The sequence below is a fragment of the Aquarana catesbeiana genome, linkage group LG11 (genome assembly GCF_042186555.1).
Source record: "Aquarana catesbeiana isolate 2022-GZ linkage group LG11, ASM4218655v1, whole genome shotgun sequence".
NCBI lineage: Eukaryota > Metazoa > Chordata > Amphibia > Anura > Ranidae > Aquarana > Aquarana catesbeiana.
Window position 1 is genome coordinate 58,477,214 of NC_133334.1, and position 25,362 is coordinate 58,502,575.

Consider the following 25,362-nt stretch of genomic DNA (forward strand, 5'->3'; position numbering starts at 1 on the left):
TAACCTACTAAATCAGCATCAACACAACCTGCCTACACACGTTTTTTGGTGCAATTTGATTCATTTTAGAAAACCGAAAGGGCTGCCCTAGTACAATGCACGTGAACGCACAGCATAACATGCATTAATGCACCGCAGTGGTGTGCATGGGCCCTAAGAGAGATTCTAATCCTTCCCCACTCTGTCCAAAACTTGACTGGAGTTGCACTTTATTAAAACATTCCAAAAAAGGTTCCTGCTAAAATCATTTTAGAGTTTTTCAAAATTAACACACTACTGCTTAAAATAGGTAAGTTTATGAATTTAATAAATGTAATGATAATGTCATTATTACAGGCATGAAAGCAACGGTAGCATATGTCACTGGAGAAACATAACATCAATATTAATCGCATTTTGCAATTGTAGATTATGTCAATGCAGCCAATACGGAACATGATCCTCATATACAGTGCAGTTTTTTTTATCCGATTGTTTAATTTCAAAGCAATTACATTGGTATCATTAGATGTAAACACTTTGCCCTGAACATTGTCCAGTTCGAGTTAGTCATAGGATCATTCAAGCTTAGCCATTTGCATATATCTGTGATATATGTACAATATATATATTTACAAAGATTACAAAAATACATTTCATATATATATATTTCTATATAACTGTACATATATGTGACTTTTTACAAGACCATATCAATGTCATAATCACGCAAATACATGAAAAGCTAAACAAAAAAATGTAAAAAAAGGAACATACAAAAATATGTGTAAAAATGAAGACAATATTTAAAAGTAAGAGAAAAATATAAATATTTAGGTCCAAACTATGGCGGTTTTCTGCAGAACAAGTCTTGTGAGCAAAATTCACCCACAATTAACCGCAAATTTCCAGACTGCGCAAACTTTACTTCCGTAGCTGTCTATACACAATCGCATGTTCCTGCCACTGGTCACCACTACATTCCGATGACTTCAACTTACTCAGATTGTGGCAAGATTTTCTATCAATCCCTACCAAAAGTAGTGGTCACTGGTGGAATTTTGGCCTTTATAACTCATTTATTGGTTATTTATGGTAACAGAGGGCCAATCACAAAACAAGTGGGGAAGGAGTTAACTACACCACAGGAATAGCTGTCAAGGGATAAATTGTACCTGCTTCAAGAAACAGAATGGCCATAAGCAGGAATTCTGCGGCTGGGTGGATCCATCAGTCAATGTTAAAGCAGGGGTCCACCTATCTATCGTTTTTTTTTTTGGAGTTCATTCACAAACTTTTCTTCTCATGATTATCTACTCACATGTTCTGTGTAATAAGTCCGCCTGTGTCCGATTTCGTTGTAAAGAATAACTTATAAAATTCACTGAAGGCGGTTTCCATCTTCATTGTGGGCATTTGAAGCCCACAAGCATGTATTTCCTGGATGCGGTGAATGCTGGGAGCAGAGATGTTGTGATGACGCTGTTGCACAATGCATGCTGGGAAGCCTGAGACTAGCTCCCAGGGACTGTGGGAGGTCTGGGAGAGGCTAGAAACACGCCTACTCCCATGGGAGGAAAACCAGGAAGTGCAAAGAAGATTAGAAAAAAAAAGGTAATTATGGCGATTTAAATTTTTTTACACAGCATGTCAGCATCTAGGCAAGGAAGAGAATGCATAGAGATAATGTTCAAAATTTGGGTGGAACCCCGCTTTAAAGACTTGCAATAGTGCCATAGAAATTTGATTATGTTTGCAGGTAGCTGGAAGCTTGATATGGTGTATAAATATACTTAGCTGTAATAAATAAAATATGAAGTTAGGTGCAAGCAAACTTATTATGGTAAAAATGTTACCATGCTGTTAACATGCTGATATATTGTATTCACAGATCGTTTCATTGTGATTAAAGCAGAATGGTAGTCTTTTTAATGTCTTTAAGATGTATAAATGAAAAATATTGGTTAATTGTAAGTTCATTTTTCAGTGTGGGTCATTGGGGGTTATTTACTAAAGGCAAATCCACTTTGCACTACACGTGCAAACTACAAGTGCAAAGTGCACTTGAAATTGCACTGAAAGTGCACTTGGAAGTGCAGTCACTGTAGATCTGAGGGGGACATTCAAGAAAAATAAAAAACAGCATTTTAGCTTGCACTTGATTAGATAATAAAATCAGCAGAGCTTCCCCTCGTTTCAGATCTACCCCTGAGATTTACAGTGACTGCACTTCCGAGTGCAATTTCAGGTGCACTTTGCACTTGTAGTTTGCACTTGTAGTGCAAAGTGGATTTGCCTTTCCTAAATAACCCCCAATGTGTCAAAAATCTTCTATATATCATTTGTAATTTTATATGTACACAAGCGAACTCATACACTATATAGCAGTGCATAATGTTTTGCCTTTGCAATCATCTGAGCTTACTGAACGTCTACCAGACAGGGTCTGTCTGATTTAAAACAGCAGGTTTCTGTTTAGGAGGTAGTCTCTGATGATATGAAACACCATGAATGATATGAAAGGCCATGCAATCTAAGCTGCTTAGAATTTAGCTTGCATGATAGAGCTTGGGAACAGAAACAATTTTTAATGGACAAATAAAGGTTTTTAATAAATTAAATTATGTTTGGTAATAACGTCCCATGTTTTGCCGATTCACATGGGGATGGTAGGCCCATTCTAATAGTATAAAAAAAGACTTTGTTAAAGGGATGTTGTGGCATGCCTGGAAGGGGAAAGACAGCTTGTCTCAAAATTGACAAGTATTGGAAAAAATATTTTAAAGAAATTGTTGCTGTTTTCACTCTTCTGGTTCAGCAATAGAACTATACAACTAAAGGGAAAAGCAAGAAGTTCACGTAAATTCCCATCAACCCCCTTGAAATACTTGCTTTCAAAAACCACTTCTTTCAGTCATATGGAGCAAAGATAAAAATCTAGTATTTCCAGATATGGGAATGCACGTGATTTTTCTTTCCACGATGCAGAACTGTGTGGTTGACAGTCCAATCACTAGGCACCAGTGCTGTCATAAGGGGGTGGGAGAAAGCCCATAGCTCCGCCCAAGCAGAGCAACGTAGGCAAAAGGATCGGTGAAGGAGTAAAGAGAAGGTACAGTAAGTATAAGCATCTTGGGAAAAAAACCTTATCAGGTATAGTCAAAATTGTTTTGTTTTAGATAAAATAGGGGTGCATTAACACCCATCATTTCTTTTTCATTTTACTGTCTTTGTCCGTTGTGAAGATTTTCTTTACTTTCTTGTCGGCGCAACAGGAAGTGAGAATAAAGCCCTACAAAGTGTGGTGAAAACTTCTCTTAGACAATTGTCACCAGATGTCCCCACTGGAAAATGTACCCTCATCTTCTGTTCTGGTGGCAACTGTAAAATTTCAGATTTTCCATAACTTTATGTCTTTCTGACAATGGCCACTGGGACATGTAAAAAGGGTTTGTTTGTTTCTGCTATACCCAGCAGAAACAATGACAGCAATACAAATCTGACTGATGGAATCAGTTGCTGATGAATAGCGGGCAAATCCACAACATTGTCAAAACACCCACCAAATACATTTACCATGGCGTGCACAAGTATTGTTTATTTGTTTCATTTTTAAGCCATGATGAAGGGGGCAGAGCTGCAGCTCCAGCAAAGTGTTGGCTTTGTAAACAGTCTGTCCTTAGAATAAACTTGTACCGGGTCAGAAATATACCACAGCGTGGCATTTCAATGTTAGATCTACTCATCCCTATCACAACCAAAGGTGATGGTGGAAATCTTTTGGTGTGTAGAAGTTGCCAACCAAAATTCAGATTCTTTGCATTTACACCACTGCCATACTATAAAATAAGAATATAAAAATAAAAATAGAGTTGGGGTTGCTATAAGTCCATTTTCCCAAGGGGGTCCTACCCTTCGCTACTCAATCTGAACAGCACAAAAAAAAAAGTATTAGCTATACATGCACTTTAGAGTGAACCTGTTGCTTTGACCTGATTTTTTTATGATATGGATATGGTTGCTTTAAGCTTTTGTTAGCTGCAGATTATTGCCTGGTAGGTTTTGCTATTATACATACTAAATAATGCAACATGTTCAAGCAGTAGGGAGACCTGCTTCGTAAGTGGATTTTGGCACTCAAAAAGTTGTATTTTTTTAAGACTACTGCAACACTTTGATACAAGGGACATATTCCATTTGAATGTGATAAAATATATTATTTTTGGTAACAATGTACCGAACTCACAACGTTTTTTGAGCATGCACTTACTATAGATGGCCAAACTGTAGAGTTCGTCCATATGGTCCTGGGTATCAGGTTCCAATGTATAGAATGTATCCCAATTAATGAAATGCTGCTTTACCATGGGGAAAGATATCTTCAATAAAAGTACGCACTGTATTTACATCTTAAATCAACACACAAAGCAGATTACATAATAGAGCTCTATCTTCAAACATTCCTAGGTTGAAAAAAGAGACTTTTTATTAGTTTTCTCTTCCAGTTAGACTAAGAATTACCCCTTTCGTTCTCTTTTTCTGGCTTAGTATTAATTCTTACTAAAGAATAGCGCACTTAGGCAGACAGAGACTTGATTGTATGGATGACTAGAGATCAGGTTCTAAGCCAAATGTACTCAACGTTCTCAGTTTACCAGCTTCAGCGTAGCTCCAGTCTAAAAACAAACCCTTTCAATATTGAGTGGATGGGAAGCTTATTAAAGTCATCTTTACTCTCGGGGCTATGACATTCTGTAGCACCAAATTTATTTTTGGAATTTCGACTTTATAGTTCATCTTTAATATTCAGTATGTGGAAAAGTTTACAATTGATGTTTACTCTACTTTACATTAGTTAACGTTAAATATTTTACAAACTAATGTCAGTGGCAAATTAGGTTTTTTTTTAAAGCTGACCTTGCTGTAAAATGTAAAGATTGCTTTCACTACCCGGGCCCACTCCCCCACAAATCAACTATTAGAAGGAACAAAATGTACACCTAAGAAGAGGGAAGTCATATTTCCTTTGCACCCCATTCCTTTCTGCCCTTGACACCAAGGTGAGGATGTCCCACTCCTTCCGGCTGGATCCTGGGGAATATGGAATATAGAACAGCCAATATCTCAGGAGAAGATGCTTTTGCAGTGGTCTAGATGTCTTCTCATATTTTGTCAGGAATTTTCCTGGAAGGACAAAGGCATTACACCCAAAAATATGGAAGACAAGGGTAAGGCTGGCTATAGATTGTTTTTGTTCAATCAGCCAGCGAGCTGATTGAACAAAACTAAACAGATCCCCCCACCCATAGAAGCAAGGTGGATGGAGGAATCCTCCCTGCTGTGATCCTGTATTCTGACATTCGGGACTCCTCTGATTGGCTGCAACACTGATCAGAAAAACATTTTCCAACAAACCTATTTGTGAGAAGTCAATCAGTAGATCAACTTCTCATAAGCAGGAATGGCCATAGATGGATTGAAATTCAGCCGGTCCCTACCGAACCGGCTGAATTTTTATCCATCTATGGCAACACAATATGTAAACTAGACCTTACAGCCTCAAAATAATCATCCCACCTCACCAGCCTTCCTCCCCTCCGCTGCACTATTAGTGCTTTTTTTTGTTGTAGTTTATTTACCCTCTTTTTTAAAAAAAAGGTTTCAGGCTGACACACATGCATGTCATTCACCTAGGCAAATGACATGCACTGTGCTGCCTGTGCCTTGTGGGATATGCATGTCACATATCCCAGGAGGCATATTCCGTCATTTAGTAAAGGGTGGGGGGGCGGGCCTAGCAGCACATCATTGGGAGAGCCCCCCCCCGGCTAAACCTGGAAGAGCTGGCAGCCTCTCAATGATGTCACACAAAAACATGGCGGCGCAGGACCAATCAATAGCAGAACAGAAGAGGATCCAAGCAGGACAATACTGGATTTGTTGGGCTGGTATCTGGAATGTTACTACCTGGTAACCAGGATTTTCTTTTTAAATGGGGGGGAGATTCACTTTAAGGTTTTGTATTCACAGGTGCTAAAATATTTATACATTCAGGAAATAAAGGGAAAGGGGAATTAAAAATATGCCAGAGGGTCTAAACATTCAATGCTTTAATATAAGAAAACCTTTTTTTATTGTCTCTGATCCTAATGGAAACATTTCTGATTACTTCCTGAACTGATGACACGAAACAGGTAATTTGTTTACCCTTTGTGTCTCATTTGAGAAATTGCCCATCACTTTCTGCCTTACAGACCCAATGGGAAGGGAGAAAAAAATCCCCTCTTAGAAATTGTCTCCTAGAACAAGCATTCTCATTGGAAGCTTTTCCTTCTATTGCTGTTCTGGTGGCACCTCTAAATTTTGGATGTTCTCAGTGATGGCTGCTGGGAAAAACTCAGTGTGAGTTCCCAGATGGTGACAACAGCAGGCCATGCCTGTGTACTGAAACACATTATACTTTTAGTTTCCATTTGAAGCATGTGCGACAGGTTGACAAAGCAGGTGCACAATTGGGAGTCAAGAACCCTTTAAAAGGAAGTGTCTGAACAAGAACCTTCATGGCAGGCTTACCAGGTAATTTAATAAAGGATGCATATTTTAAAATATTGAAAAAAACTTTAGATATATTATCGACATGGTAGGGCTTATATGAGATTTTACATATACTATAACATTCATACTATATGGTTCTTTTAAAAAAAAGTTTTGTTTTTTTCTTTGGATCCCAAAAAAATCATAAAGGGAACCCTAGAAAAATGGCACACTGACATTTGGAGTCAACAAAAGCATTGAGCATCTCCGCACTAGGTAATCTATTAGATATTATGTATCTGAAAATACCATCCATTGGTTATCAATGCTGTTGCTTTTTATATACAAAAAAATTTAATGAATTAATCAATTTGGTAAAAAAAAAAAACAAAAAAAACTGCCTTTATATTTTAAATATATAAATAAAAACAACTGCATATCAGTAACAGGTCACTTTTTGTCTTTTATACATAAAAATAGCATATAATCCCCATGTGAGTCCAGATTTCTATAGGCACTGTTACCATCGCTCAACAACAAAGGATGCGGTACATCCATGATTTCCTTCACACCTGGAACTCAAACATATCCGTCTGTTTTTTTGCCAGCTTGGCAACTTCTTCTCTTATGGCTTTTACCAAAGCAGCTGTGGATAAATTTGTGATCGAGGCGTCTGGAGTGTCAGTATCGGCCAGACTTTGTTGAGAAGCTCCGATTGATGCTCCAGCAGCATGGTCCAAGCTCGGGTGTAGGTTGACAGGTTGGCCAAACTGCCTAGGGAGACGGGAAGGAGAGTTCTGAGGGTATCTTGACCTCGGATAAGCCTCAATGTAACCAGGGAGGGGAGCCTGTGCAGTGACAAATAACAGTTCATGTAATTAGGAATTCAGTTTGGAGGGTGAACTAAATTGTAACTATGGTCAAAAGCAAAAATGATAGTTGTAAATCAGTCTATTAATACAATTACCAGAGCATTACTAGTCCCCTGTAATATAATTTATGAACTAAAAAGGGGGAGTTTGGGACTTTAAATGAGATATATGGGTCATGTCTCCATCCCTAAATCTGTGAAAAGAAGGGGGGGGGGGTTGGGACTTTAAACAAGGTGGGTACACATAGCTAGAAGGTGCACAAAAAGGTGCTGCCATGAGGACTGGCTAGCACAGAGTGAGGATGTTAAATACACTCGGCACACCCCATGGGCTCCTCTCAACATCACACAGGTGCATCAAGAGAGGAAGAGAGGAGTCCATTCCCAAGCAGCAGCCGCTGCCCATGGAGGCTGGGGACGCCTTCCTCCATATGGTGACACCAGATGGAACATTTCAAAAACGTAAACGCCATATGAAGCCCTCTCACACCAGTATCTGGATCTTTGTCCTTAATTTTTTTGGGGATCATGTTTATGCACCCGGTCCCTCTTCTGCAGGTCCCTTCCACAGCTCCCGGTACAGACGATTTGAGTAACCCCTGATTCCTCGTCCCCCATTTTCCAAACTTATTACAACGTAAGTACATAGGGATGTGTAACCCTCTCCCTTTCTTTTTGAACATATCCTCCCCATTGAGGGGTACAACATTGGATCATACTGGTCTACTCATGTTTTGTTTTTTATAGATTTGCGTGCACCTGCCCCTGATGAATGGTACTATCCATGAAACGCGTCGGAATAATTTGGATGCGCTTATTCTCATGAAGACGCTCCTACTCAATACATTATCTTGAGTTCTCCAACTACCATGTAATTTTAAGTGTTTTTACTACATCCAGGATTTGTTCCATACCATACAGTGGTTGGCTGGTTGCTATTAATGTTTGTTTCTATATATGGTCTGTAATATGTGATTGACAATTTTATTCATTGCTGTATGTATCATGTCATTTTGCCATGTTCCCTGTTTCACCAATAAAAACATGTTTTTGATATCTACTCATCTTCTAGCCATGTGTATTCACCTCATTTAAAGTCCCAAAACCCCCCCTTTCTTTTCGTAATATAATTTATTACCTGTGGATCCAGTCACTTGATCCAATGATTTTTCACTTCCTGTAATAAGGTGACAACATTGGCAGCAATTTTGGGGGCCAGGATCCGGGGAGATCAGAGTGGGGTGGGTTGTGTTGGGTGGGGGGCCGGGGGAGGGGTATATGTGGGGTAGAGGTTTCCCATCTTTGCCATGGTTGTTTTTTACATGTATGTCCAATTAATACAATTTTGTATTGAAATCGATAGCCTTTGTAGGTGCGTTTTTCCTTTGGTGTTTTTTTGGCATATAAACAAACCTTGGAAGGTTGTTAAGTTTTTCCCAGAGAAGGGCTTTAACAAGTTCTGAAGTCAAAGTATAACTATTAGGCAATTAGCATTTTTAGACATACATCAGCAATAGTGGCCTCCGTATTTCTCTCAGCAGAAGTTCCAAATCATAATAACTCTGGTAGATTCCTTTTTTGGATGTTTTCTGGCCCAATAACTCATCAGGCAGGGCTGCCAGGAACTTCCAAAACTATTGTGCTTAATGTTGCATCACTTGTGTTATTGTAATGTACACTTTTTGGAGCCTAGTTCAGATTTGCTTAGAATTTTTGAGATTTCTGGTTGGGGAAATTTGGAGGTTTACAAATTCTTTGGACGTTTAGGAAAGCCACAACTGATTGAACTTTTCAGAAGATCTCCAAGACACAAAACTGCACTTTTGAGTACAATGTGTAATATTCTTTAGCTTTGGTAACAAGCTTACCGAGTCTGCCCATTGTCCTGGCAAATCATTTTCTCCCGAGTATGACATCCAGGCGTGGTTCCGGTAGCCAGCTGGTGGCTGTGGAATGTAATAGCCAGTATATTCTGCGCGGTTCCCTGGGATGGCAAACACAGCAGGAACGGTATTACCTGACAAGGCAAAGCAGTCATTGAGGAAGATGGCAAATGTTTCATGCTTCTTTTGTAGAAAAAAAAGTTGACACAAGTCATGTATACTTTTGGAAAAGCTTTGAAAATGCCTACTCTTGGTGAATGGGGTGAAGCTAAATAAAAAATTTCACTTTGCAAAAAATACCCAATCATGTGCAAGAAAAAAGGGAAAAAATGTGATTGGATTATTCAAGTCAGCACAGTTTCACCCTATTGCAACATGCTCTGCTCCTTTAAGCCGGCCACAGATTGAGCAGGATTTAGCTGGTTGAGCAGGGACCAGCCAAATTTCGATCCATGTATGGGCAGGCTGGTTGTACACAAGATGATCTATTGATGGACTTGTGTACAACCAGCCTATTGAAAAAATGTTCTCTTAATCAGTGCCAGTGGTGCTAATGAGTGTATTTTGACAGCGAGGGGAAATCTCTTCACTGTAGAAATACAATAGCACAGTGGGGGGATTCCCCAATCCACATCAAGTACATGGATGGGGAAATCAAATAATTTTCTTTTGTCTAACCAGCAGGTCAAACGGAAGAAAATCATTAGTGTATGGCAAGTCTTAGTAAATAACCTCTTACGTTTAGAAGAGTGACTTATCCCCCTAGGATGTTTCAGTTGGAAGGTATTTGAAAGCATTAGCATTATCAACCGTTAAAATAATATTAATAAAAAAAATAACATTCTTTAAAAACATCTATATAAAATTCACACCAAAGCATTTTGGTTTCCTTTTAAACTTTTCTGTAAACCAGTAAACTGATATCGTTATGCTTTATTTGTTATTGTATTTTGTATTTTTTCTGTAATTCTCATTTTCTTTATCTAGTTCTTGCAAAATCCAACAGCTTTGATTCGGCTAATCCAGTCTGGCCCTGTTGCCTGCCAAGCATACACAGAAAACAACTTGATGTACCAGTGTACAGGACCCACGATTCAGCCTGGCAGATAATTCCTCTAATTGATTAGCCTTTTTTTGTTACAGACAGTTCAGTGGGTCTTTGTTTATGTACAAACAGTATGGGAGCAGCATATGGGTCACCCAGGAATTATCTCGTATAGGTTACCATTATCATCTGTTGCAAACAGTAGCTTGGCTAATGAGTAGTTATCTCTTAGGGACGACTAACAGAGCAGACGGTGTCGATCCCTCTTGGGTAGAGGGATTTGGACATGGTACAAACATAAAAAAAATAAATACTATGAATGTCTTAGTGGATGGCTCTTGTAATCATAAGCAATGTAGGTAGAGGTCACAGGTGTCACTCTTTGGATATGTGTAGTTAATTTAATTGCATTTTCAAGGTGATTTCCAACTACAGGTCTCAGTTCTTCTGGTAAATTCTTTATAATGTACAGCATATTCAAAATGTAATGGGGAGAGTGGGATGGCTTTGTGCATATTGCCATGGGTGGGTGGACATACTTGAGTAATTGATAAGGCTGAAAACAAACACATATCCCTTGGCCTCATTTACACTTGTGGTCATGGGGGGGGGGGCTTAATTTAACATAATGGCCCGAGGGCGTACACAAGCCACAAAAATACACAAAGGTGCTGACGTGACCCACGAAGATGAATGGGATGTCACCGCAACCCAAATAGCAAGGATAACTTGCCAGAAATTTGTGGCAGTGTTGAATTGTAAGTCTATTAACTTGCTGCACATTTTCACTGGCAAGTTGTATACTTGCAGAGCACTTGAAGCACAAGTTCTAGTTGACACTTTTCCAATTTGTAGAAAATGTGCATGGCAAGTCTCTAGCAAGAGCAAAGTTGCAGTGGTGAGTCTACAGCAAAAGTTATACAAGTCTATAGCATGAAAATTCAGCCACAGTGACCCCTGTGGTGGGATGACTATTGCACAAAATAACTGAACCAGAACTTGCAGCAGACTTGCAGAATGTTTACAAAGAAAGTTGATCTGAAATGCAGACTTGCTGCAATTGTGCAACAAACTTTTGAAGCCTAGCAAGTCTAGCAATAGCTTAGCAAGTCATTTTCAAACTTGCAGCACAATTGCTTGCTATCTGAGAACTGCCATGCAGCCATTGATCATTTTTCAGGGGGCAACACAGGTCTAAATGAGCTCTTTAAGCAGACCTTCACTCCCCAGAGTAACTGTCCCTCCCTGCACACCTGTCCCTCCCCCACCATAGGATAAACAGCCTAAAAAGAATGATATGTCCCACTCTTGCAACTTCCTGGGGTGTCTATATCCCATATCCTAGGAAGCTTCAGGAGTAGGACACCAGAGTGGTCAGTGGGTGTAGCTGGTAGGTGTCATTGTGGGCTGGTTGCCTGGGTCAGTAAGAGGAAGCTGGTCCACATCAAGGAGGACCACGATGGAGATATAGAACCCCGGCTGTCACTCCTGAGCAGTAGATCGTAAGAGGAAAGCACTGTATTCTCTGGGCAGATGAGAGACTGTGCCACCCTGTCCAAGTAAAACCCAAGCCTTGTATAATTTTGTGTTCCCGGTATCCCTCTACCCATAACACATCTGATAATATCTGATGGTGTTCAAGCTGTCAGAGTAGCATTCGTAAACCCAACATTCTACCATATTTTATTTATAAATATTGGTAATCATTTATATTTTGTACAGAAATATGTTTCTGTACAAAATCATAACTTTTTTTCTACTGACTCCTGAAGTTTTCTGAAATCTACGAGCTTCAAATCTTTGAAACAAGATATGCCTCCTAAATGAAACGTGGAACCAAAACGTTTTATTTCGTTTTGAATAGTCCAGGCCTTACTTCCCTTAAAGGAAAAAAAAAGTCATATAAAGTGGACAAAGGGTTCTACTAACCCTTCTTCAAGCATGCCTAAATCTAGAAAGGATTTTGGCTAAAGTTCCAGTGTAACTCACTTTTGCCCTCCTTGATTAAATTTTGATCTACTACTCTGACAGCTTGAACGCCATCAGATATTATCAGATGTGTTATGTGTAGAAGGATATTAGGAACCCAAAATTATAAAGTCTTGGGTTTCACTTGGACAGGGTGGTATAGTCTCTCAATCTTACATGGTACAAAACTCAATGGCTAGTAATGTGCATACCACCAGCTCTCTTGGAGCCAGAACATCAAACAAAATAGATTTATGATTGTTTACAAATTAAAACAGCCCTTTGTCCCAGTTTAAAGTTTATACGTTGACTGGTTTTTAGGTTGGAATTTTCCTTTAAACCCTTATCGTGTCCCTCCTGGGATTTGTTGATACCTGAATGTACACTATATACAGCTGATTAACTTTATACAGACTGATACATTTGCGTCCCTGGGGACTGACAACCTTGAATATGCTAGACACCCCGCATACTCACCTGGACTTTGCTCATTCCCGCTGGACTCCGGCACTCTGTTCTTGTTGGTCATGTCTGATGTGGATCTGTTTAAATAATAACAACGAATACTGTCATACACACTGTATTGAAAAAAGTGTTCATTCAAATCAATTAGTATTTGTTTTTGTTTTTTTGCATTAGGAAAAATACTATATATACAGTATACACATACAGACTCACCAACTGTTCTCTATTACTCATTACAGTACCATTTATTGGTACAGGCCCTCAGCATGGGAACTGGTCTGTACCGACTGTTATGAGTTGTCATAAACACAGAAGACCATCTGCCAGACTGACAGCAGACCCTGTAGAATATGCTAGGAATGGGGCTTTTCCAGTGGATTAAGACAGTGAGAAGAAGAAGTTTGGCATTTTTTGGTTCCGCCATTTTTAAGGTTTTCACCATATGTTCAGGCATACCCCAATTTAAGTACACAATGGTGTTTATTTACTAAAGCTGGAAAGTGCAAAATCAGGCTCACTTCTGCATAGAAACCAATGAGCTTCTAACCTCAGCTTGTTCAATTAAGTTTTGGTAATAAAACCTAGAAGCTCATTGGTTTCTATGCAGAAGTGAGCCTGATTTTGCACTTTCCAGCTTTAGTAAATAAACACCATTGAGTACTTAAAAGTGGGGTTTGCCTGTAATGAGTTTGTTTAAAAAAAAAAAAAAAAAAGCCACCTTGTTCTGAACTTCTTAAATCCAATTTACTATATTTCTACTTTGTTGGCCTGTACATCACCTTTTCAGTACAAGAGTCAAATAGTATATTTTTCAAATATTTGAAGGCTGAAAAAAAAAAAACTGTTTTAAAAATAATTCAGCCCACCTTTACATGAGGGTCCTCATCAGAGTTTCCCTTAGACCGGGTTCACGTATGTGCAACCGCAGTTCCCAGCATGGGGTCCAGTGTGTCCTTGTTCAAAGATTCAGGTCTGAATTGTTGCCTGAATTCACACCTGAAACGGAGCCAAAGACACACAGGACCCTTTTCCAGTGCGCTCGGTGGCCACCCCGAAGCTGTGTGAACCGGCTCCATTGAGAGCTGGTCACAGTCCCCTGTTATGCGAATTGGATGTGGGGAAAACACATCCAAATCGCATCAGTGTGAACCCAGCCTAAAAAGTAACCTAAAATAATTCACGGTACACAAGGTGGCAGAAGAGTAATACAAAATCAGCAAGTGCAGCTGTGCAAAGGTGCCAATTAAAATGCAGAATATCATTCTGAGCCATGACTGCAGTGCTTGCATTGCTTCACTCTGAACCTGCTGTAGATGCCTTCTTCAGTAAAACAGCATGTAATAATTTTATTTTCTTGCCTGAACATACACTTTAAGTAGTAAGGTATCTAGGTGTAATGCCACGTACACATGATCGGAAATTCGGCCAGCAAAAGACCGATGAGAGCTTTTGGTCGGAAAATGCGACCGTGTGTATGCTCCATTGAACTTTTGCTGGCGGAATTCCCGCCAGCAAAAGATTGAGAGCAGGTTCTCAATTTTTCATTTGGAAAAAGTTCCTATCCGAAAATGCAATCGTCTGTACAAATTCCAACACGCAAAATTCCTACGCATGCTCAGAAACAATTCGACGCATGCTCGGAAGCATTGAACTTCATTTTCTCGGCTCGTCATAGTGTTGTACATCACCGCGTTCTTGACAGTTGAAAGTTCAGAGAACTTTTGTGTGACCGTGTGTATGCAAGGCAAATTTGAGCGGAATTCCGTCGGAAAAACCATCCAAGTTTTTTCCGACAGAAAATCCGCTCGTGTGTACAGGGCATTAAGGATAGGTGATATTTAAGGGATAGGGATTCTTAAAGAGGAACTGCAGTCTGCTAACATAATTTGTAATAAAAACATCATTCTGAAGCTTCCCTCCAACCACTTTGCATATTATTTTATATATACTGTGATTCTGTACTTGTCAAATATGCTGCAGAAATCTCCCTCCACTGAGTCTGGCTGCAAGCATTTTAACTGTGGGCAGCTGAAGCTGCTGCCTGTTCACTTCCTGGATTTACACACACACAGAGGCATACCTCCAACTCTGCAGCTCTCATTGGCCCTCTTAAGACTCACCCCCCTCCCTTCCTGGCAAACTCTCATGAGAGTGAGAGAGAGCTGTGCATGATGTCATAAGTCTAGGCTTTTTACCAGACAAGTAATAGGAAGTGGGCTGTATAAGGTATTTGCTGGCAGAAAAAAAAAATGTTTACTATCCAAAGGTAAAACAACAAGATGTAAAGATGAAAAAATGACTGCAATTTCCGCTTAAGGCATCATTCTCACGAGGCGGATCCGCTGCCTCGGAGTCCGCCTCTGTCCGCCATCTCAGCGGGAGATCTCTCCGTTGAGCCGGCGGATGACAGGTTCCTCTCTGCTCACTGAGTGGGGAGGGGCTTGTCGAGCGCCGCTGCTTCCTATGGAGAGATCGGACGAAAATGGACAGCATGTCCATTTTCATCAGATCTCACCCGATCCGCCAGGGATGGCTGCGAACGTAGGGGCAACCGTCTGATTTTAGTTCAGGTCCGCCGTCAAAACTGACAGGCGCACCTGAACGGTCTGACAGTGTGAAAGGGGCCTTAAAGCGGGGGTTCACCCACACCGCCAAAAAAAAAAATATTAAAAGCCAGCAGCTACAAATACTGCAGCTGCTGACTTTTAATACATGGCCACTTACCTGTCCCGGGGTCCAGCGATGTCGGCAGGGGACGCCGAGAACCCGCTCGGTTCTCGCCAGCTGCCGCTGCCATCCTAGGTGAGGGAATCAGGACGTGAAGCGTTGCGGCTTCACTTCCCGGTTCCCTACTGCGCGTCCCAAGTGGTCCCCGCTCTCTCCTGGGAGCTGTGTGTTCCCAGGAGACAGCGCAATGGGGACGGGAAGAGGCGTAGACTCCCATGGGAGTCTATGCCGGAAGTGGGTGCAAATACCTGTCTTAGACAGGTATCTGCACCCCCCTCCCCCCTGAAAGGTGCCAAATGTGACACCGGAGGGGGGGAGGGTTCCGAAATGCGGAAGTTCCATTTTTGTATGGAACTCCGCTTTAAGGTGAACATTTGCTCTTAAAAAAAAAACCAAAGTAATCTAAAACAGTTGTTCCTTTTACCCGATCTTTTTCTTTTTTAATCAAGGTCAGATAGATAATAAACACACTAGTGTAATGTACCTCCTTAATGAAGGGACAGCCACAGGACCTGTCCTCGGTGGTACCGGTGGTGGAGGAGAGCCCATAGCCATTTCAGGGAGTTGGGAAAATCGGTATGTCTGTTGGAACAAGAAAAAATTGAAACAATAATGTATTAGGATGTCAGCTTAATAAAATGACTGTCCTTCCAGTTAATTAACAAAAATAAGAAAGAAATCACCCCAAAGTGATATCCCAATTAAATGTGGAGACTTGTGGTCCTAATAACCCAACTGGCTTCTTATATGTTTCAGGGACTCCTGTGGAAAGATCTGCCTTCCATTGTTCCTGGCCTGGTATCTTCTGTTGTACAGTATGTACTCCTATTTTCCAGGGGTGTTCCCACTCTTTCAATTACATTACATGTAACATTACATAAAGTAAAGACTAAGTTCAACTTTGAAAAACAAATAATAAATAGTCAGGAAAAAAAAGTGCATTTATTTTTTCAAATCGATCTGCAAAGCAGTGCAACCACCATCTATGGATGCTGTATGCAATGCTGGACTTTTCCTCCAGCTATCTATGTCTGTACTGAGGTAGGGCCATAAGCATGCACAGGGGGTGTGCCAGGTGTGCCTGAGTACACCCTAATCCCTATGTGCAGTGACGATTCTCCCTACTCCCCTGCTTTGTTGGCCCCCCACCCTGCAGTACTGCTGGATTCCCTCCTCTCCTCTACCCCTGGTAGCTGCTGGGTATGTTTCAGGATGAAGAGCGGTTGAAGGGGCTAGCAAATTACCTGCCCCTTCCTTTTCTAAATGAACACACTCGCTCACTGTGTCCATTCATAACTGAAGCATAGTAAACTGTGTTTTGTATGCTTCAGTTTGTGAATGAACAGGAAGCCACTCAGCACAGAGCACTTCCCATTCATTCACTGTCCAATGCAGCTGAGGCTGCAGAGAAAGGCATGTGTGTTTGAGCTTTGGGGTGCACACCCTAATGCAATAGGCTGCCCACACCTATGGGTAGGGCTTTCAGTTACTGAACTGGAGGAAGTGTTCCTGGACTCCAAGGGCACTGATCCCCACACTTGTGTTCCACTGAGAACTACAAGTCCATCTGCCGTGGTGGCAGATGGGACCTCTATGTTGTAGTTTAATAATTCACAGATCTCTATGAATGAATGCCGCCACTATGCAGGTGAAGCCATTCCAGTTTCAAAAGTCACAGCTGCTGCAGAAGAGAAGAACCTCCACATGTTGTCACAGGTAGGTAGCAGTGTTGGGGGGTTCCTTTTGCACCAGTTTACACTCTAAATAGGAGTGTATCATGTAACATGGTGCAAAAGGTGGAGTTAGCCTTTAAACATCTAAAAGGGAGAGTGGAAATAGCCTATAATGGTCACAGCCAGCACGCTGACCCGGAAATTCAAGCACAGGGAAAAGACTCCATTAGGTGGTTTACTTCTAGTATCTACCAAAAACTGAATTTTCATTTAATTTTCAACAAATTTTAAAGCAGAAATCAAGCCAAAAACAACTAGATAAAGCTGAGCAGCCCACTGAAAGATAAATTAACAAACGCAACTTTTTCTGCAATATTCAGCCACAATCAAGATATTACATAGTTACATACCCTGTTTCCCTGAAAATAAGACCTAGCGTGATTGTCGGTGATGGCTGCAATATAAGCCCTACCCCCCAAATAAGCCCTACCCTGTTTCCCCCGAAAATAAGCCCTACCCCGAAAATAAGACCTACAAGGACTTTAACTAGGGCTTATTTGGGGGGTAGGGCTTATATTGCAGCCATCACCGACAATCACGCTAGGTCTTATTTTCGGGGAAACAGGGTAGTAGGTGAGGTTGAAAAAAGACACAAGTCCATCAAGTCCAATCTATGTGTGTGATTATATGTCAGTATTACATTGTATATCCCTGTATGTTGCGGTCATTCAAGTGCTAATCTTATAGTTTTTTGAAACTATCGATGACCCCCACTTAGACCACTGCCTGTGGAAGGAAATTCCACATCCTTGCCGCTCTTACAGTAAAGAACCCTCTACGTAGTTTAAAGTTAAACCTCTTTTCTTCTAATTTTAATGAGTCACCACGTATCTTGTTAAACTCCCTTCTGCGAAAAAGTTTTATCCCTATTGTGGGGTCACCAGTATGGTATTTGTATATTCAAATCATATCCCCTCTCAAGCGTCTCTTCTCCAGAGAGAATAAGTTCAGTGCTCGCAACCTTTCCTCATAACTAATATCCTCCAGACCCTTTATTAGCTTTGTTACCCTTCTTTGTACTCGCTCCATTTCCAGTACATCCTTCCTGAGGACTGGAGCCCACAACTGGACAGCATACTCTAGGAGCGGCCAGGCCAGATTCTTGTAGAGCGGGAGAATTATCGTTTTATCTCTGGAGTTGATCCCCTTTATAATACATGCCAATATTCTGTTTGCTTTGTTAGCAGCAGCTTGGCATTGCATGCCATTGCTGAGCCTATCATCTACTAGGACCCCCAGGTCCTTTTCCATCCTAGATTCCCCCAGAGGATTACATTCATATTTTTGCCACCCAAATGCATTATTTTATTTTTTTCTACATTAAACCTCATTTGCCATGTAGTTTCCCACCCCATTAATTTGTTCAGATCTTTTTGCAAGGTTTCCACATCCTGCAGAGAAGTTATTGCCCTGCTTAGCTTAGTATTGCCCGCAAATACAGAGATTGAACTATTTACTCCATCCTCCAGGTCGTTTATGAACAAATTAAACAGGATTGGTCCCAGCACAGAACCCTGTGGGACCCCACTACCCACCCCTGACCATTCCGAGTACTCCCCATTTATCACCACCCTCTGAACTCGCCCTTGTAGCCAGTTTTCAATCCATGTACTCACCCTATGGTCCATGCCAACGGACCTTATTTTGTACAGTAAACATTTATGGGGAACTGTTTCCCCAGCAGTACTTTGCTCTGCTGCTAGATGTCCTCAGTCTGATAGCCAGCATCATTCAACTCACTTCCTCTGAGACCAGATCATCCTGGGTCCGTCCCAGTATGTTACTTTACAGTGAAAGGAGAAGCAGCACAGCATGAGCTCTCTATGTCACTAGATTAGATTGTAAGCTCTTAGGGTCTGGGCCCTCCTAACTCTCTTGGTTTTTGATTGTATTGTAACTGTACTAACTCCCTTTATATTGTAAAGCAAATGGTTATTGCTATATAAATCCTGAATGATAATAATCTATTAATAATTACAGAACTGAATTAATCTCAATTATTTGGTCTGATGCTCTCATTGGACTTTTTACAAAGCAATAAAAACCTGGTAGGGGTTCTAACCCTCTTACATTTTTAAAGGTAGATAGAGGAACATGTGCACCGGGAAGAGACTGCTGGGGACAATTGGGAGAACCTTTGGTCATGCAGGACAATCAGGTTCACAGTATGTACAGTATCTCACAAAAGTGAGTGCACTGCTCACATTTTTGTAAATATTTTATTATATCTTTTCATGTGACAACACTGAAGAAATGAAACTTTGCTACAATGTAAAGTAGTGCGTGTACAGCTTGTATAACAGTGTAAATTTGCTGTCCCCTCAAAATAACTCAACACACAGCCATTAATGTCTAAACCGCTGGCAAAAAAAGTGAGTACACCCCTAAGTGAAAATGTCCAAATTGGGCCCAAGGTGTCAATATTTTGTGTGGCCACCATTATTTTCCAGCACTGCCTTAACCCTCTTGGGCATGGAGTTCACCAGAACTTCACAGGTTGCCACTGGAGTCCTCTTCCACTCCATGATGACATCACTGAGCTGGTGGATGTTAGAGACCTTGCGCTCCTCCACCTTCTGTTTGAGAATGCCCCACAGATGCTCAATAGGGTTTAGGTCTGGAGACATACTTGGCCAGTCAATCACCTTTACCCTCAGCTTCTTTAGCAAGGCAGTGGTCGTCTTGGAGGTGTGTTTGGGGTCGTTATCATGTTGGATTACTGCCCTGCGGCCCAGTCTCCAAAGGGAGGGGATCATGCTCTGCTTCAGTATGTCACAGTACATGTTGGCATTCATGGTTCCCTCAATGAACTGTAGCTCCCCAGTGCTGGCAGCATTCATGCAGCCCCAGTCCAAGGCACTCCCACCACCATGCCTGACTGTAGGCAAGACACACTTGTCTTTGTACTCCTCACCTGGTTGCCACCACACATGCTTGGCACCATCTGAACCAAATAATTTTATCTTGGTCTCATCAGACCAGAGGACATGGTTACAGTAATCCATGTCCTTAGTCTGCTTGTCTTCAGCAAACGGTTTGCGGACTTTCTTGTGCATCATCTTTAAAAGAGGCTTCTTTTCTGGGACGACAGCCATGCAGACCAATTTGATGCAGTGTGCAGCGTATGGTCTGAGAACTGACAGGCTTACCCCCACCCCTTCAACCTCTGCAGCAATGCTGGCAGCACTCATGCGTCTATTTTCCAAAGACAACCTCTGGATATGACGCTGAGCACGTGCATTCAACTTCTTTGGTCGACCATGGCGAGGCCTGTTCTGAGTGGAACCTGTCCTGTTAAACCACTGTATGGTCTTGGCCACCATGCTACAGCTCAGTTTCAGGGTCTTGGCAATCTCCTTACAGTTTAGGCCAACTTTATGTAGAGCAACAATTCTTTTTTTTCAGATGCTCAGAGAGTTCTTTGCCATGAGGTGCCATGTTGAACTTCCAGTGACCAGTATGAGAGAGTGAGAATGATAACACCAAATTTAACACATCTGCTCCCCATTCACACCTGAGATCTTGTAACACTAACGAGTCACATGACACCGGGGAGGGAAAATGGCTAACTGGGCCAAATTTGGGCATTTTCACTTAGGGGTGTACTCACTTTTGTTGCCAGCAGTTTACACATTAATGGTTGTGTGTTGAGTTATTTTGAGGGGACAGCAAATTTACACTGTTATACAAGCTTTACACTCACTACTTTACATTGTAGCAAAGTGTAATTTCTTCAGTATTGTCACATGAAAAGATAAAATATTTTTAAAAATGTGAGGGGTGTACTCACTTTTTTGAGATACTGTATATCTACTGCTGACCAGACGGTGGAGACTGTGTAAGGTGCGGGGATCCCAAGAAGGGAGGCAGCCCCTCTTGGGATCCCCGCACCTTGCACAGTTGAACCATAAGGAACATCTGAGTGTACATTTCAGACCCTGGGGAGGAATTGTGGCATGATGTGTGGAAATGTGTTACATTGATATGATTATTTATTTGAAAATAATTTTGTCACTCTATTTAGATGGCAACAATCAATGTCTATTAAATCCTGATGAAGAGGACTATGAAACGCGTTGAGAAGAAAGACTATGTTGTATGAATTAATGCAGTGGTTGGAAATGACGGCTTTACAATTGAAATTTTATTATAAGTCTGTTATTACATGTCTAAAAAAATTTTAAGAAATTAAATAAAATTTTATTTTTTTTTACGAATATGCTGTGGCTCAAAAGTCCCACCAATTTATTTTCCTACAACTGTAGTCCTGGTACAACTACAGTATGTAGTACCATGGCATGTCTGGTAGGAAACAAATCAAATGCATAGTTTGGGTAGGTCTTCATACTACATAGTTTGAAAAATCTAAAGGATCTTTTTCTCCATGGTCATTGCCAGAGCCAAGTGAGACATCTTCTACCCTAATGCATCACAGCACTATGTCTACTACTAAACATTTACCATCAATCCACTCAAAACACACTCAAATCCACAAAAGTCCATACTTTTACACACTTGTCTAAGCACCACCACTTTAGTGTCCAAAAAGATAGAGCTCTTCCAAAGCCATAAATAATTGTAAGTATTTGAATTTAGAAAAGGTAATTGAATAAAGCATCCCTTATAAAATAAAAAGATGTGTGGCATGGTGAGTAACACAGAAGCCTGCTGTTTATGTAACATATGTAGATGGGTTTGCTGAAACTGCTCTAATCAGCTCCAGGCTGGAGGTCTACTTTCACACAACTTCTGCTGCTTTCTAGTCCTAAAATGTGTCTGTTATGATTATCTTCAGTTATGAACCATCCGCGTCTCATTTTACACAGCCAAGTATAAACTTTGGTGTAATCATAGATGTGATATGAAAGTTCATTCATGCATTTAGCACTCTTTCTGTGTGTCATAAGCAGTTAGAAACACTGAATTTTATCGAGGCACATTCAGCCTGTATTTAAATAACTTCTCAAAGATATATATATTGGCCTCACATGGTATAAACGAGTGGGCCTGGACCATTGGACCATAAGAAATAAGATGTCCTCAACTCTTTATGAGGGGAACTAGTAAAGAGGTCCCTGTAACCCCTTAACAGTGCACCCTTGCACTCACAACCCTCACCTCCTTGCTTCCTGGTGACACTATTATAATAACAAAATTATATAGTTTAGTCAACGGGGAATAAGAGCTCTTGCTTTTACCAGTTAATGTCATAATTACATACCACCATCAATCAAATTAGATGGAAACTCCACTAGAAGCCCTTAAGCCTAGTACACACAATGAGAAAATCGGACAAATGATCGTCCGTTTTTTTTGCATGCTAGTCTCATATAGAAAACAAATAAGTTACTAAAGTTACGAAAATTCTAGTACAACAGAATACAACTTCAGAAGTGATATCACATTTTGTATTTTTTCGTTTTCAAGTATGCGTGGTCTTGGTCACAAATTTTTTTTTGTACAACTCCTATACTCGTTATGCGAAAATCGTTTCTTCTGGTATCGTACGAGAACATTTTTTGTGTTTGTCCCTTCAGATATTTTCGCATGAACTGTCGTGACCGGCTTTCGCTGTGTACTATTAATCATAATATCGGACATCGCTCAGAAAGTGATATTTTTCTTCAGATTTTCTCATCCTGTGTACTAGGCATTAATCTCTGACTCAAGGTCAGAGAATAAAGCAGTGGGTAGCCCTCACTCTCTGGCTAGAAATCAGACATAAAAGCAATAAGAAGTCCTCACTGTCTGATGGAAAGCCAAAGATGAAAGAGGTGGTGAGCTCTCACTCTCTAACTGGTTAGGGGTAAAAGAGAAGGAGGGTTCTAAATCTTTGATTCAATCCAAGAGGTGGAGAGTTCCCCCTCTATAACTGGAGGTCAGGTATGAAAGGGGTGAGCAGTGATGAAAGTGTTCGAGAGCCCTCACTCTTTGAATAGAGGTTAGAGATGAAAAAGGGGGTGAGCCCTTGTTCTCTAACTGAAGGAAAAGATGAAAGTGCTTGGAAGCTATCACTTTCTAACTGAAGATAAGAGATGAAAGAGGTAGGGAGCCCTCACTCTCTGAAAAGCAATCAGAGATGAAAAAGAGGAAAAGCCCTTATTTTCGTTTTTTGCCAGGTTCATGGATATAACAAACCCACTAGGCATGCTAATCTATTAAAGATGTCTTGCATGATAACTGGATTATTATGGCTGTCATGAGGGTCAAAATCCACCTTCTTGGCAGGAGTTTTAATTAACACAAGCTTCTTAAGTTCAGTTTCAAACTCAACAAGCCAGTCACACACTGTTCAGTAGGCAAAACACAGAGAGATCCACACGAGTGGAGAGTAAGTCAACCAATCAGCAATGAATGGCCCATATTTTCAGAAAGGCTTCTAGAACAGTGGCCTTCAAACTGCAGCCTGAGGGCTGGATGTGGCCATTTGCTTGCCTTTATTGGGCCCTTGGGGCATGTTTCCTTTCATGCAAGTCACTATTTCTGCCACTGACATCAACAATGGTGCATAATTAATGTTACTGACATCAACTACGGGGCACTATTTCTCCCGTTGACAACAATGGGGCGATTTTTCTCTCATTGATACCAATGATGGAGCACTATCCCTCCCACTGATACCAATAATGGGGCACTATTCCTCCCCCTGACACAAACAATGTGGCACTATTCCTTCCACTGACACCACCTATAGTGCACTAGTCATTCCCCTGATATCAAGGATGCAATGTTTACTCCCATTGATGGCAGGACAATTCCTACTTCCACTGGCCACATTCCGCCCCTACAGTCTGAATGACAGTAAACTGGCCCTTTGTTTAGAAAGTTTGGAGACCCCGCTCTAGAACATTAGAGAAATATTTTAGGGGATTGGGTTTTCTTTATGATTAATTTTCACATAACTGTATCTTTCTTTATGTAAGTTACTTGGTTATAAATATATAGTAGTTACATAGTTAAATGGAACTAAATTCCACCAAATGAGGATGAGCATGGCACACTTATATCACAAACTGCCCTCCTGCAGTGGTCACGGGTCCAGGACCCAGGCACCGCTCCGACTGATGATGCCATCATCTCCATTGTTGCTTCATTCAGGTGCTGCCCCAATGCCCATCCACCATTATATTGCCACTGGCAGGATGCTCTATTCTCATATGCATTGCACTGTACATTCTTAGTGAAAAATTGCACATGGGGGAAGATATTTTTTTTGCATAAATTATTTGCCAAAAAAAAAAATCTAGTTCCTAGCAATTTTACAAAGCAGGACTATAGTTATGCTTTCACATAGAAAAGACACATGTCCTCTGAGTCCAACCAAAACAAAAAATAAATTAAAACCCCTACTTCCTGACATGGAGGAGGAGGGAACAACTGAGAAAACTGGAGCAGGAGAACGAACTGCGGGCGACACTGACAAACTCCTGGAAGCAATCACCTTTTGCAGAACCTCTCTCACAGCATAAATCAAGGAGGTCAAGGTGGATATTTCCCTTATCAGACAGGACTTTCAAAAGCTCAGGGAAAGAGTGAAAGAAACCGAGACCAGACTGGGTGAAGTGGAGGATGCTATCCCGCCCTTACAAACCTCCTCAGACCGCGTGCAAAGGCAAATACAGCAACTCCTTTTAAAACAAGATGATATGGAGAATAGGCTGAGAAGATGTAATATACGCCTGATAGGCCTGCCGGAAGGGTCTGAAGGTAAGGACACTTCTACTTTTTTGGAACAACTACTGATCAATACTTATGGAAGAGAAGTTTTTTCCCCCATGTTTGCGGTGGAACGGGCACATCGCATGCCAGCAAGACCCCCTCCACAAGGAGCTCCTCCCCGCACGTTCATAGCTAAACTCCTTAACTATAAGGATCGGGACACTGCTTTGAGAATGGCAAGAGAGAAGGGCAATATCCCAGTTGGGAACGTCAAGGTGGCCATATTCCCAGACTTCTCGGCAGAGGTGCAGCGCCGCCGTCAGAGTTTTGCAGAGGCCAAACGTAAGCTAAGAAATCTGCAATATAAATGCTCAATGCTTTTCTCAGCCCGGCTTAGGGTGGAGCATGGAGGGCGCGCGGTTTTCTTCGAGGACCCAGAGGAAGTAATCTCCTGGTTGGAACGACGAGTTAACCCTCAACAAGCTGATTGATCAAGTT

The 25,362-nt window shown here is 41.1% G+C and overlaps 1 protein-coding gene across 4 annotated transcripts in view; it reads right to left on the reverse strand.

Annotated features, from left to right (window-relative positions):
• Nucleotides 1-290: 290 nt before the first annotated feature.
• Nucleotides 291-25,362, reverse strand: part of KIAA1549L (KIAA1549 like) — a 245,880-nt gene continuing 220,808 nt past the window's right edge. For all 4 annotated transcript variants that reach the window (XM_073604466.1, XM_073604464.1, XM_073604465.1 and 1 more), the window contains 4 exons: nt 15,957-16,054; nt 12,758-12,822; nt 9,253-9,401; nt 291-7,361 (listed from right to left, as the gene is read on the reverse strand). In XM_073604466.1, the coding sequence (XP_073460567.1) occupies nt 7,080-7,361; nt 9,253-9,401; nt 12,758-12,822; nt 15,957-16,054 (594 nt within the window). In that variant the 3' untranslated portion in view covers nt 291-7,079. The remainder of the gene's footprint in view (nt 7,362-9,252; nt 9,402-12,757; nt 12,823-15,956; nt 16,055-25,362) is intronic.